The 14,933-nt window shown below is 45.2% G+C and overlaps 1 protein-coding gene across 1 annotated transcript in view; it reads left to right on the forward strand.

Annotated features, from left to right (window-relative positions):
- CTR9 (CTR9 homolog, Paf1/RNA polymerase II complex component) overlaps window positions 1-14,933 on the forward strand; it is a 1,518,941-nt gene that overhangs the window by 235,879 nt on the left and 1,268,129 nt on the right. Inside the window, exon 4 of the mRNA XM_044059132.1 lies at window positions 1,381-1,498. Within this exon, the coding sequence (XP_043915067.1) occupies window positions 1,381-1,498 (118 nt within the window). The remainder of the gene's footprint in view (window positions 1-1,380; window positions 1,499-14,933) is intronic.

The following is a 14,933-nucleotide window of genomic DNA, read 5'->3' on the forward strand; positions in this document are numbered from 1 at the left end:
TCCACTGATCAAGGTTCCTCTTGAAGAGTGATAGTGAGGGGCTCTGTCTTATATAGATCAGGACCCTGTTCCATAGTAAGGGAAGTCTCTGTGAAGGGAATCTATCCCTCCAGCATGTTCTATTCATTGTTGTGTAGAGGTTTATATCCCTAGAGCGTGTAGTTCGAGTAGATTTGGTTTTGCTAAGATGGAGCATGTTCAACAATTCTGGGTTGGACATGGCTCTGTACGTTAGACAGAGATCGCCTCTGAGAAAGCGGTATGCAACAGAGAGCAGTCTTAGCTTTTTCAATCGTGCTGCATAGGGCAACTGTTTGAGGCCAGTAATCCTCTTGGTTAGGTACCTTTGTGGTCTCTCCAGCTGCTGGAGATGTCTAGCCAGGTACATTCCAATTGGTGCATTGTACTCAATAATGGGTCTGATGAGGGAAGAGTAGAGGGGCACCATTACATCCTTAGATCTTGATGCAACCCTTCGTGATCAGATGGGTCACATAGAAGGATTTTCTAACCACTTTGGCAACATGGTTATCAAAGGAAAGCTGATTATCTACTTGGGTCCCTAGATCCCTTATTTCTTCTTCAGATTTCATGGGATTACCTCCTATGTTGTAGTTTGCGGGTACTCTGTTTTTTCCAAAGGGGATTACTACGCATTTTTTTGCATTTAGCTTGAGACCATGGCTTTGACATCATGCATCAGTCTCATTTAGGCCCTTCTGGAGGATCTCCATGTCAGCCGGAGAGACTATTATAGCACCCACTTTGCAGTCGTCTGCAAACTTAGTCAAACACAGCCCTTCCGTGCTTGCCTGTACTTCTGAGAAGTATATGCCAAACAGGAGGGGCCCCAGGACAGAGCCCTGAGGCACACCACTCGTTACTGGTCTGGATTTGGACATAGATCCTGCTACTCTTACTTTATGGGATCTGTCTGAGAGCCAGTTTGTGATCCATCTTGTGACATAAGGGTTTATGCCCAGGCTGGTGAGCTTATCAATAATACCTGAATGGGGAATGGTGTCAAATGCTTTAGCAAGGTCAAGGTAAGCCGTGTGTACCTCCTTTCCCTTATCTATAGCCTGAGTAACTGTCTCAAAGAAAGTAATATAAATACTTTCCAAGTATATTTATATTTAGTAATAAGTTTGTTTTTAAATTCCAGTAAAGTACATGGGTTATAACAAATAATTGACATTTTTACAACAAATGTGGGGTTTTCTCACAGCATTTATCTCAGTGTGACTTTAAATTATTATTTTTCCTTACATCTTGTCTGTTTAATTTGTCAACTATAGTTTCCATTAGTATCTGTTTTGTTTTCATTTAAGTATTTCATTTTGTAATTAAAATGTTTACTCTGACATTAAACCTTTTTAGAACCATTTGTTGGGAAGAGCGTGCTTCTGCCTGCTGGAAGGTGATAAAATGGAACAGGCAGATGCCCAGTTTCACTTTGTGTTAAACCAGTCTCCTAATAACATTCCAGCGCTCTTAGGTAAGTGTCTTTTTATTTTCCAATCTGTGCAATATTTGCCAAGTAAAAGTGTTTATATGTGTAAATTGAAATGGCTTAACTGGGAATGCAGTTTTGTGTTGTATGTTGTCTTCTGTGTAGCATTTCTTGTAGTTGCTTTGGCTTGATTGGTGTTTAGCTGTTTAACTTGAATGAATAGTTACTCAAGTTTACACAACTAGTGTGTTGTAGCATTCATGCAGCATTGGTTGCATTTGCAGAATTGTCATAACAGTTGATTTTTTTTTTCCTCAGCAGCATTCATAGGTGTGTACTAGGCTAATGGTCCTGGAGCCTTTACAAGCTTAGCCCATAGAAGTGCCCTGCCATTGTGCCACCCGACGTTAGTTCCCAGTGCCTCTGTCAAGTAGAGCCACTGGAGTGATCCCCGGGGTGAACTTTCTATTGCCCATCCACTCATCAAGATCCTTGTTGAAGAGGGACATTGAGGTGCTCTGCTTGACATGTATGGGAAGTCTATTCCAGAGCATGGGCAGTCTCTGGGTGAATAACCTGTCCCTCCAGCATGTTCTGTTGATTGTGGTAATGAGGTTGAGGTCCCTGGAGCACGTGGTTCAGAGGGATTGGTATTTCTTTAGATGTAGCATTTCTAACAGAGCTGGGTCAGACATGGCTTTGTAAGTCAAGCAAAGATCGCCTCTAAGTAGGCAATATGAGACAAAGAATAGCTGGAGTCTTTTGAGTCTGTCCGTGTAGGACATGTGTTTAATGCCTAGGATCCTCTTTGTGATGTACATGTTCTTCGTGTTTCACTGTTGCAGTCATCACATTTGGGTTATCTGCTTGCAGTAGCCCTCAGTCGGCCTGATTAACAAAGTCTTGGGTCCTGCGTCGGTTGCTGTCTCTTCTTCCGTGACGTCAGGTCGTCAGGGGTATAAAACATGCAGCCAACACCAGTACATCAGTCTTTCTTGCCGTGTGGTGCCCAAAGCTGAAGCAGTTCACAAGTGCTGGTCGGCCGACTCCTGAAATTTTTGTTTTTGAGTTTCAGAACTGAAGTCTTCAACTAAAAGCTAAGTACCCTGTTGGGGAAACTTTTTCTTGCTCTAAATCGATGTCAGTAAAAGTAAATAATTGCATTACTTGTGGAAAGCAAATACCTTATAAAGATTTTCATTAGTTTTGTATTCTTTGCCTAGGCCCTGACTAGGACATACCTCACTGTCGGTTTTGTGCCTGATTTAAACCACAAACTATCTGTCGTCTGTATATTTTCGCTTCTAAATGTTTTGGTGCTCTGTTCAGTTATCCTGATATGTCTTCGGTAAGCCATCCAACTACCAACATTCCGAAAAAAACACAAAGATAAAGACAGAGACAGGACACCTATGTCCAAAGCTGCCGATGACGCTTCTCCTAAGCCAGTCGCCAGTTCGCCGGTACTCAGTGAGGCGCTTTTGCAGCCCCCGATACCCACTACTTCAGATTTGCAGGCCTCTACTGAGACCCTTTCGGACTCCGGTATGCTGCGAGATGCTTCAACTGTGGAACCTGCAGATGTCTGTACCTTGGATAGGTCCGGAGCCGCTGTGCAGGCACCGGCTTCTGAGGGTGTATTCAGGCCTACTGACTTGCGTATTAAACCGACGGCATCTTCTTCTTCAAGGCCTAAGTCTCGAAGCATGCCTAGAAAACTGACGACCAGACTGCATGGTCAGGCCTCTATGCCTAAAAAACAAATGATAAGAATGGCTGAAGACCTTATTACTTTAATCAGGGGAAGCCAGCCTTCCCCCTTTAAGAGACCTAGGACTGAGTTTGCTTATGATACTTCTGACCAGGATTCTGAATTTTCTGTTTCCTTTGATGACCAGGATTTACCCTTATCTACCTGTGAGGATACTGGTGCAGAGGACTCTGTTCCCTCTGCTTGTCCCTCAGAGGATTTCTCTTTTGGTGAAACCTTGCATACTCTCAGGGGAGCATTTTTGTTGGGAAAGTCAGGATTTCTCTGATTCTAAAAAGAGGCTTAGGGATTTCTTACTACTGCCTCGGCACAGGCCTTTAGCCACACCTCCTGATGTTCATCGTGTTTCACTGTTGCAGTCATGACTGTAGGGTTCTCCCCTGCTGGCAGGCAGTCCTCGGTCGGCCAGAATCCCAAAGTCTGGGTCCAGCGTCGGCTGTTCAGCCATGCTCCCTGACGTCAGAGCGCCAGGAGTACAAAGCTGACAGCCGACGCCATGTTCTCCAGTCTTTCTTGCCGTGCGGTGATAGCAGTTCGCATTTGCCGGTCGGCTGACTCCTGACAATTTTTGCTAATCTTACTTCAGTCCGAAGACTTTCTTCTCCTACTCGAAGCTAAGTACCCTGTTGGGGAAACTTTTTTCTTGCTCCAGTCCGATGTCAGAAAAAGTTAATGATTGTATTTCTTGTGGGAAGCAAATACCTCGTAAGGATTTTCATTCTTACTGTATTCCTTGCTTAGGCCCTGACCACGACGTAGCTAGTTGTCGGTTTTGTGCTAGATTCAATCAACGTACGATTAAACGAAGGTACAATTTTGCATTTCATTACTTCGGTAGGCGCTTTAATTACAAAATGTCGTCGGATTCGGTTCCAGCTACCGGAGTTCACAAACGACGCAAGGATAAAGACAGGCCTCCGAGGTCCAAATCGGACGATATTGTACAAGCAGAGCCAGCTTCAGGTTTGGCCGTCAGTGAGGTGCTTTTGCAGCCCCTGTCGTCGGCCATTTCGGAACCGATGGCCGAAACGGACTCCCACGAGGAGCCGACTAGGCCTTTGAATATTTCTGTTGCAGGACCTTCGGACAATGCTCCTTCGGATGGGTCCAGAGCCGCTGTGCAGGTACCGGCTTCCGAAGGGGTTTTCAGGCCTACTCAGCTTCTAGCAAAGGCAAAGACTACAGCTCAGGCCTCTTCTGATCCGGCACCCAAGTCTCAGAAACAGTTGCTTAAGATGGCGGAGGCCTTACTTACTATGATTAGGGGTTCACATCCCCCTCCAGATAAAAGGCCAAGGCAGGAAGTGTATTATGACTCCTCTGATCAAGCTTCTGTTTCTTCAGTTTCTTCTTCTGACCAGGAATATTCTTTCCCTCCTTATGAGGATTCTGATGCTGAGGAATCCATTCCTTTAGCTTTTCCCCCGGTGGATTTCTCTTTTGGAGAAACTTTACATGAAATGAGGGAACATTTTCACTGGGAAGGACAGGAGTACTCAGAATCTAAGAAAAGACTTGGGGATTTTCTTCTTCATCCCCAACATAGACCCCTGGCTATTCCTCCTATTTTGGATATTGTGGATGATGCTTTTTCAGAGGCTAACTTAACTCCGGACTCTTTTCCTCCAGCTCCTGTTAAGCCAGAATGATATTATAGGGTTCCTGATTCACACCAGTTTTTATACAAGAATCCTACTGCTGATCCTGAAACCATTTCTCAGGGTCCTAAGGGGGTTAAGGCCTACTGCTAAAACCCCATTCCCACTGAGAAGGATTCCAGATCTTTAGAAAGATGGGGCAAAAAAGTGTACACTTCTGCTACTTTATCTATTAGGGCTTTAAACTGTCAATTTCATATGCTGAAATACCAGCAATTTCTTCTGTCTGTTTTGAAACAAAAGCTAACTTCCATTTCTGCCTGTGCAGATGATAAGGAATTACATGACTTAATGCATGCCACTGAACAAGTTGGGAAGCATGGTTTACACTGTGGATTTGATGCCTTGGAGGCTTCTTGTAGGGCTGCTGCCTCTGGTACAGTCATTAGAAGGCATGCTTGGTTAAAGGAACAAAACTTGCCAGATCAAGTAAAACCTAAGTTATTGGATGCTCCTGTTGAGCATGATGTTTTGTTTGGACCTAAGGCTGAAGAGGTGATAAAGAAGATGGAGGACAAGGCAAAATCCATGCAGACGGTTAAAGATTTCTTACAAGTACAGCCACCCAGATTTAGTAGGAATTGGCCTACAAAAAATTGGTCCTTTCCCAACTCAGACAGGCCTCAGAGGGGTAGATACAGACGCTCCCGAGGAAGGCCTCAAACGCAAGCCTCTTATAGACCAAGACAGTGGACTGCTTCCACCCCTAGGGGAGGAGAGGACAGGTCGCAAGCTCATAGAAAACAGGCTCAATGACTCCCTCTGTTGGGCTGCAGGAGCTTCTTGCCTGGAAGCCCCACTTGGAGGAAAACTCTCTTTTTCACCTAAATTGGACTCTTATAACCCAAGACAAGTGGGTTCTGGATGTGGTTTTAAGAGGTTACAAATTCCATTTTCATACCCTACCAAGACCAAGCGGATGGCCGGATCTTCCAAAACATCAATGGTTAGAGGCCTTAAACCAGGTGGAGGTTCTCTTGGCTATGAAAGCCATAGAACTGGTTCCACTTTCAGAGATGGGACAAGGTTTTTACTCGAGGCTCTTTCTAGTCCCCAGAAAGCAAAATTCATGGAGACCCATTCTGGATCTGTCAGTCTTGAACACTTTTCTCGAGATACCAAAATTCAAGATGCTTACTCTACAGCAACTACTTCCAATGCTGACCAGAAATGCATGGATGGTAACTTTGGATTTAAAGGAGGCATATTTACACATTCCCATCAGGCAGGAATGCAGAAAATACCTCAGGTTCAGGGCCGGATCGAGGCACTATCAATTCTCTGTGCTGCCCTTTGGATTGTCTACTGCGCCCAGGGTCTTCATCAAATGCCTGGCTCCAGTAGTAGCTTATTGCAGACTCAAGGGAATTCAAATTTACCCTTATCTGGATGATTGTCTAATTCAGGCAGACAGCAAGGATGTCTTACTCCAGCATCTAGAATTTGTTCAGAACCTTCTCAAGTTCCTGGGATTCTCTGTAAACATAAATTCAAATTTGACACCCTACAACAGATAACTTTTCTGGGTGCTCTTCTAAACACCACAACCCAGATGGCATTTCTGACATCCGAAAAACAATTACAGCTGGCTTCAACTTTCAAAACCTTGACAACTTTAACTCAGCTTTCTGCAAGGAAATTCCTGCAGGCTTTGGGTTACATGGCCTCCTGCATCCTTCTCGTACCATATGCAAGACTACATATGAGGAAAATTCAGTGGTACCTAAAAAGTGTATGGTCTCAGCATTGCCACAGTTTAGACATACAAATCAACATCCTGCCTTGTCTCCGAAAGGAATTCCTTTGGTGGTCCAAGGCATGTACTCTAAACATAGGAAAACCCTTCAGTCTGCCTCCAACCACTCGGATACTAACCATGGACACTTCAGATGATGCATGGGGAGCCCATTTTCAGGGCAACTGTCTGCAGGGCCTTTGGACAAAGGATCAGAAGCTCCTGCATATCAATTTAAAGGAAGTGTTAGCCGTACAGAATGCTCTATTGGCTTTCAGGAATCTTCTACAACCAGGACAGCTACTGATACGGACAGACAACACCACAGTTATGTGGTACATAAACAAGCAAGGGGGATCTCATTCCTATCCCCTTTGCAGACTAGCCATGAATCTATGGAACACAGCTCTAACTTGCAAACTGGACCTTCAAGCTCAGTTTCTACCAGGGAAGCAAAACTTCCTGGCAGGCAGTCTGAGCAGAAACCTGTCGGATCCACACGAATGGATGCTGGACACCGAAATATTCAGGATGATTACAGCAGTCTGGGGATGTCCTCACATAGACCTCTTTGCATCCCACCTCAATCATCAACTACAGATTTTTTGCACCAGGACTTTCCACGAACTAGCTTGGAAAGTGGATGCTCTATTATTCAGTTGGAGAAACCTCTCGGGGTATGCCTTCCCACCTCTACCTCTTCTTCCACGGGTGTTATTAAAGATCAAACAGGACAAGCCCAAGATGATAATTTTGCTGGCCCCAAATTGGCCTCGACAATTTTGGTACCCAACTCTGAAAAACCTTTGCCTGGAGCCCCCTTGGGTATTACCACAGACTCCGAATCTTCTGTCCCAGCACCAGGGTCCGGTTCTGCACTCCCATGTCAAAAAACTCAGCCTGGCGGCCTGGTTAATCCAGGGTCTTTGATTCATTCTCTCCTACCCAAGCAGGTTATGGATGTCATTTTAGAAGCCAGACGTCCTAGCACTAGAAAATCATGCAGGAAAATGGAAAAGATTTTGCTCCTGGATGCAGGCACAAGATTCAGATCCTCTTATTCCTAACATTCCTCTGATTTTACTTTACCTGACAGACCTCTTACATAAGGGTCTCTCTTTCTCTTCCATAAAGATCCATGCTTCTGCTATTTCTGCTCATTATAATAGAGACCCTCCTATCTTTTCTCATCAGCTCATGAGACAGTTTCTCAGAGGAGCTAAAAACTTAAGGCCCCCTAGTTCTCCTCCCATTCCTGCTTGGGATCTCAACTATGTTTTGGAAAAACTCACCTTACCTCCTTTTGAGCCTGCTGCCACTTCTGACATCAAGTTTTTATCTTGGAAGACAGCCATTCTGTTAGCTCTGACCTCTGCCAGGAGAGTTTCGGAGTTGCAAGCTCTCATGGCTGTGAAACCTTACATTATTTTTCATCAAGACAGGGTGCCTTTAAGGACTAATCCCACTTTCTTGCCTAAGGTGGTTTCCAAAGTGGCTTTAAATCAAACTATTCACTTGCCAACTTTTTTCCCCAGTCCTCAAGGGGAAATGATCTTGCATTCCTTGGATGTACACAGACAACTACGTTTTTACCTGGACAGAACCAAGGACATCAGGAAATCAGAGCAATTGTTTGATGTTCATCGTGCATACAGCTGCAGTAATCACAGATGGGTTTTCAGCCGTCATGCGGTCCCTCGGTCGGCCGAATTCCAAAGTCTTGGTCCGGCGTCGGTTGTTGTCACTTACTCTTCTGACGTCAGGAAGGCCAGAGTATATAAGACACAGCCGACGCCATGTTCTTCAGTCTTTTTCGCCGTGCGGTGCCCGAAGCAGAAGCAGTTCGCAAGTGCCGGTCGGCCAGCTCCTGAATTACGAAAAAAAATTGGAAACTGAAGTCTTCATTAAAGTTAAGTACCCCGTTGGGGAAACTTTTCTTGCCTCAGACCGATGTCAGAAAAAGTTAATAATTGTATTTCTTGTGGGAAGCAAATACCGCATAAGGATTTCCATTCCCTCTGCATACCTTGTTTGGGCCCAGACCACGATGTCTCGGGCTGTCGCTTTTGCGCTACCTTCAATAAACGCACTATTAAGCATCGGACGGAGTTCGCCCAACACTACTTTGGTAAAGCTTTTGATTATAAAATGTCGTCGGACACTCCGACTACCGTTTTGTCCAAAAAACGCAAGGAAAAGGACCGACACGCGAGGCCCGCGGTCCCCGCCGACACCATGCCAAAACAGGCTACACATGGTCCGGTTCTCAGCGAGATGCCTTTGCAGTCCCTGACTACCGACGACACTCCTTTGGCGGTGTCTTCTGTACCTGAGACCGCTGGGTCCTCGGCCCTTTCCCAGACTACTACCGAAGCCCCTGCTAATGTAGAGGCAACTAATGTGGACAGATCCACCTCCACCCATGGTGTATTTAGGCCCTCATCTTCTTTTTCAATTAAGGCCTTTACTAAATCCAAAACAGCCAGGCATCCCACGAGGCCTGTTGCACAGGGCCCATCGTCAGGACCCATGCCTAAAAAACAGATGCTAAAAATGGCTGAGGATTTAATTACACTTATCAGAGGTTCTCATCCCCCTCCTGACAAGAGACCCAGAGTGGAGGAAGATTCTCCCTCTTCTGATCAGGGATCCATTTTATCAGAACATTCTGATGTAGAGGAACCTCTTATTCTCCTTTTGAGGATTCGGATGCAGAACAGTCCATTCCTTCGGTATCCCCTCCTGAGGGTTTTTCCTTTGGGGAAACCTTGCACACCTTGAGGGAACACTTCCATTGGGAAGGCCAAGACTTTTCAGTTTCCAAGAAAAGACTTATGGAATTTCTTTGGTTACCTCAACACAGACCTCTGGCTATTCCCCCTGTTTTGGACATACTGGATGATGTCTATTCGGAGGCTTGTCTTAACCCTGACTCTCTGCCTCCTGCACCAGTCAAGCCTGATGGGTATTACAGAGTACCCAGCTCTCACCAATTTCTCTTCAAAAGCCATAATGCTGACCCTGAAACCATTTCACAAGGCCCCAAGGGATTGAAGGCCTCCACTGCCAAAAATCCACTTCCTGCAGAAAGGGAATCCAGATCTTTAGAAAGGTGGGGTAAAAAGGTATATACCTCGGCCACCCTAGCCATGAGGGCCTTAAACTGTCAGTTTCATATGATTAAATATCAACAGTACCTGTTATCACAATTATGGAACAAAATGTCTCAACCTGAACAACCAGATTTAAAAGAGTTACAGGATATGATGCATGATGCATAGTGCAGAGCAAGTGGGTAAACACACCTTACAATGTGGTTATGATGCCCTAGAGGCCTCCAGTAGAGCGGCTGCTACAGGATCAGTCATTCGCAGACATGCCTGGCTTAGGGAACAAAATTTGCCTGATCATGTGAAAGCCAAACTTCTAGATGCTCCCTTACAAAAGGATGTACTATTTGGTACTAATGCTGAGGAGATACTACGGAAAATGGAAGAAAAAGCCAAATCTATGCAAACTGTCAAAGCTTTCTTACAGGTCCAACCACCACGTTTTAGCAGAAATTGGCCTTCAAAAAACTCGTCCTTTCCAGCCACTGACAAGCCCCAAAGAGGTAGATACAGACGCACTAGGGGCAGAGGGCAATCACAGGGATCATATAGAGGAAGACAATGGCAAACTCCAGCACCAAGAGGTGGTGAAGACAGTGCACAACAATACAGGAAGCAAACCCAATGACTCCCTCATTTCCATGCCAAACAGGTCTCAGCTGGCAGCACCTTTGGGAGGGAAACTAGCATTATTTGCAAGCAATTGGCATATTGTCACAACAGACAAATGGATACTGGACATTATAAACAGAGGCTACAAATTTCAATTTCACACTCTTCCAAAAATGAGAGGCATGCCAAACCTGCCACCAAATCAAAGGGCAGAGGCACAACTACAAATTTTAAAGCTCATAAACATGAGAGCTATTCAAAGGGTACCTACGCACCAACAAGGTCAAGATTTTTATTCAAGACATTTTCTGGTACCAAGGAAAGGAACCGACTGGAGACCCATTTTGGACTTATCCATCCTAAACACATTTCTACTCGTACCAAAATTCAAGATGCTCACATTACAGCAACTTCTTCCCATGCTGGGCAAGGAGTTTTGGCTGGTAACATTGGACCTCTAGGAGGCATACCTGCATGTCCCTATCAGACAAAGCTGCAGAAGATACCTCAGATTTTTTGCAGGTTCAATCCACTATCAATTCTCTGCATTGCCCTTTGGCTTCTCTACTGCGCCCAGAGTATTCACAAAGTCCTGGCATCAGTGATTGCCTACTGCAGACTTCAAGGGATACAAATTTACCCTTATCTGGACGACTGCCTGATCCAAGCGGACAGCAAACACATACTTCTGGATCATCTGGCATATGTGACACGGTTACTGCTTTCTCTGGGATATACAATCAACAAAGAGAAATCAAGGCTAACACCATCTCAGAAAATAACCTTCCTGGGTGCCAACTTGGACACAAACACCCAGATGGCATATCTTACGCAAGAAAAACAGGGGCAACTATCTCAGTACTTCAAAATACTAGCAAAAAGTACCAGACTTACTGCAAGGAAAATCCTGCAGGCGCTGGGATTCATGGCATCTTGCATCCTTCTAATCCCATGTGCAAAGCTGCATATGAGGAAACTCCAATGGTACCTAAAAAATCTATGGTCTCAACACAGTCACAGTTTGGAAACAATTATACCAATAATTCCATGTTTGCAAAATGAATTTCTATGGTGGGCCCAAGCATGTCAAGTAAACACAAGCCTTCCATTCTGCAAACCTCAAGCAAAACAAGTCATAACCACAGACGCCTCAGATTACGCCTGGGGGGCGCACATGAAGGACAGGTGCATTCAGGGCAGATGGTCCCAAAAGGAAAAGCACCTTCACATCAATCAAAAAGAAATGCTGGCAGTAATAAATGCAATTACAGCTTTCAAGGACTTCCTGCATCCAGGACAATTACTGATAAAAACAGACAACACCACAGTAATGTGGTACATAAACAAACAAGGAGGAACACATTCATACCCCTTGTGCGGACTAGCCATGACTCTTTGGAACTTGGCTCTGGAAAGACAAATCGAACTTCAAGCACAGTACTTGCCAGGATTGGAAAACACACTGGCAGACAATCTAAGCAGAAATATGACAGATCCACACGAATGGAAGTTACATCCTCAGGTGTTTACAGAAATAACCCAAGTGTGGGGAAGGCCAGACATAGATCTTTTTGCCTCCCACAGGAATCATCAAGTGGAAACGTTTTGTTCAAGGACATTTCATCCAAAGGCCTGGAGAGTGGACGCCCTCTCATTCAGTTGGACAGCATGGACAGTTTACGCATTCCCACCTCTGCCTCTTCTGCCCAAGGTGCTTTTGAAAGCAAGAACAGACAAACCGAGGATGATACTGATTGCTCCAGATTGGCCAAGGCAACACTGGTATCCACTCCTGAGGAGCCTAACACATACTCCTCCCTGGTCCCTGCCTCTAATGCCTCTTCTGCTGACTCAGCACAGCTACAAAACTCTTCACAGTCAGCTGAAAACACTCAATCTCGCTGCATGGAAAATTCCTTAACACCACAACAGACCCTACTCTCCAAGGAGGTGCAGGATGTCATTTTGGAGGCCAGAAGGCCATCTACTAGGAAAGCTTACTCCGCAAAATGGAAGCGGTTTTGCTCATGGAATGAGAAAAGAGGCCAGGACCCTAGAAAACTGAACTTGCCTCAGGTATTACAGTATCTAGCTGAGCTACTGAACAGTGGACTTTCCTTCTCCTCCATAAAAATACATGCCTCAGCCATTTCTGCAGAATTCAACACGGATCCCCCTTTATTTTCTCATCCACTCCTACGACAGTTCCTCAGAGGGGCTAAGAATATAAGACCTCCAAGGAAGCAACCAATACCAGCCTGGGACCTTAATTACATACTAGAAAAATTAACATTGCCTCCTTTTGAACCAGCTGCCTCAACAGATTTGCAATATTTGTCCTGGAAAACAGCCTTCCTTCTGGCCATCACTTCAGCTCGTAGGGTTTCTGAATTACAGGCCCTCATGGCGGTGCAGCCCTTCCTCATTTTCCATCAGGACAGGGTTTCCTTACCAATCCATCATTTATGCCAAAAGTGGTATCCAGGGTAGCCTTAAATCAAGCCATACACCTGCCTACCTTTTATCCCAATCCTTAAAACAAAGGGGAAAGGCTGCTACACTCTTTAGACATCCATAGGCAGCTTCGTTATTACTTGAACAGAACAAAGTCCTTCAGGAAATCAGAACAACTTTTTGTGTCCTATGCGGTAGGGGCTCAAGGGAAACCAGTTACAAAACAGACTATTTCCAAGTGGATTGGCCACTGCATACGGTTTTGTTATTCCCATCATGGGAAATCTGTTCCTACAGGTATCAGATCTCACTCCACCAGGGCTTACAGCTACCTCTACAGCCTTCCTCAGAGGTGTTCCTACCAAAGATATTTTGGAGGCAGCCACTTGGAGTTCTGTACATACCTTCACTAAACACTACCACCTGCCTTTATATTCCAGAACAAGAGCAGGCCACTGCTGTTTTGCACGGCATTCTGGCTCAACCCAGTTCCTCCTAGTACCTACCACCCTATGCATAGCTTTGGGACTCTACCCATCTGTGATTACTGCAGCTGTATGCACGATGAACATAGTACAGTTTTGTACCTACCATAAATGTAGATGTTCGAGTGCTAATACAGCTGCAGTACAGGTTTCCCTCCCTCCTTCCCCACTTGGTAAGGGCGTGGGGCCTATCAACCTCTTCATACTACCTGACTGGGTTATCCTGCTATGTTTTATTTGCTTGCTTCCACTGATTTTGGTTTATATTGCATTGCTTGTACATGTAGATAAGCATTATTTATGTATTGCCTTCCTTTTGGGGGCACCTGACATCTGGGGCAAGAAAGACTGAAGAACATGGCGTCGGCTGTGTCTTATATACTCTGGCCTTCCTGACGTCAGAAGAGTAAGCGACAACTGACGCCGGACCAAGACTTTGGAATTCGGCCGACCGAGGGACCGCCTGACAGCTGAAAACCCATCTGTGATTACTGCAGCTGTATTAGCACCCGAACATCTACATTTATGGTAGGTACAAAACTGTACTTTTCTTATGCTTCAAGTTCCCAAGGTAAAGCCATTTCAAAACTGACCATTTCTAAATGGATTGCTCATGGAATCAGATTTTGTTATTCACACCATGGAAAGCAAATCCCAGGGAGTATAAGGACTCACTCTACCAGAGCTGCTGCCACTTCAGCTGCCTTCCTCAGGGGAGTTCCTACCAAAGACATTTTGGAAGCTGCAACTTGGAGTTCAGTGCATACTTTTTCCAAGCACTACAATCTACCTCTCTACTCTAAGTCTAGGGCAGGCTTTGCTTCTGCTGTCTTGCATGGCCTTTTAGCCACCCCCTCTTCTTTATGACCACCTCCCTTTTATTCTGCTTTGGGATTCAACCCTACAGTCATGACTGCAACAGTGAAACACGATGAACATAGTACAGTTGTGTACACTTACCATAAATGTAGATGTTAGAGTGTCTTCACTGTTGCAGTCTGGGTTTTCCTCCCTCCTGTCCCCTCTTATTTTTTTCTTATTTGTGGTTCCCTTCTTCACCCTTCTTTTGAGGTGTATTTGCAAAGGGTATGGGATCTTACTCATTTTGGAGCACCTGACATCTGGGGCAAGAAAAACTGGAGAACATGGCATCGGCTGTCAGCTTTGTACTCCTGGCGCTCTGACGTCAGGGAGCATGGCTGAACAGCCGACGCCGGACCCAGACTTTGGGATTCTGGCCGACCGAGGACTGACTACCGGCAGGGGAGAACCCTACAGTCATGACTGCAACAGTGAAGACACTCTAACATCTACATTTATGGTAAGTGTATACAACTGTACTTTCTAGACATTGTTGATGATGCCTCTTTGGAATCTAGCTTGGCCCCTGACTCTCTACCTCCTGCTCCCAGAAAACCCAATAGATATTACAGGGTCCCTGACTCTCACAAGTTCCTTTTTAAAAATCCAACTGCGGATCCTGAGACCATTTCACAGGGACGCAAGGGCATTAAAGCGACTACTGGCAAAAAGTCGTACCCTCTCTGATAGAGACTCCAGGGCGCTGGGTAGATGGGGTAAGAAGGTATACAGTTCTGTAACTTTGGCCATTAGACCCTTAAACTGCCAGTTTCATATGTTAAAGTATCAGCAGC

This window comes from Protopterus annectens, chromosome 17.part0, assembly GCF_019279795.1.
Source record: "Protopterus annectens isolate FY-2018-M chromosome 17.part0, PAN1.0, whole genome shotgun sequence".
NCBI classification, from domain to species: Eukaryota; Metazoa; Chordata; order Ceratodontiformes; family Protopteridae; genus Protopterus; species Protopterus annectens.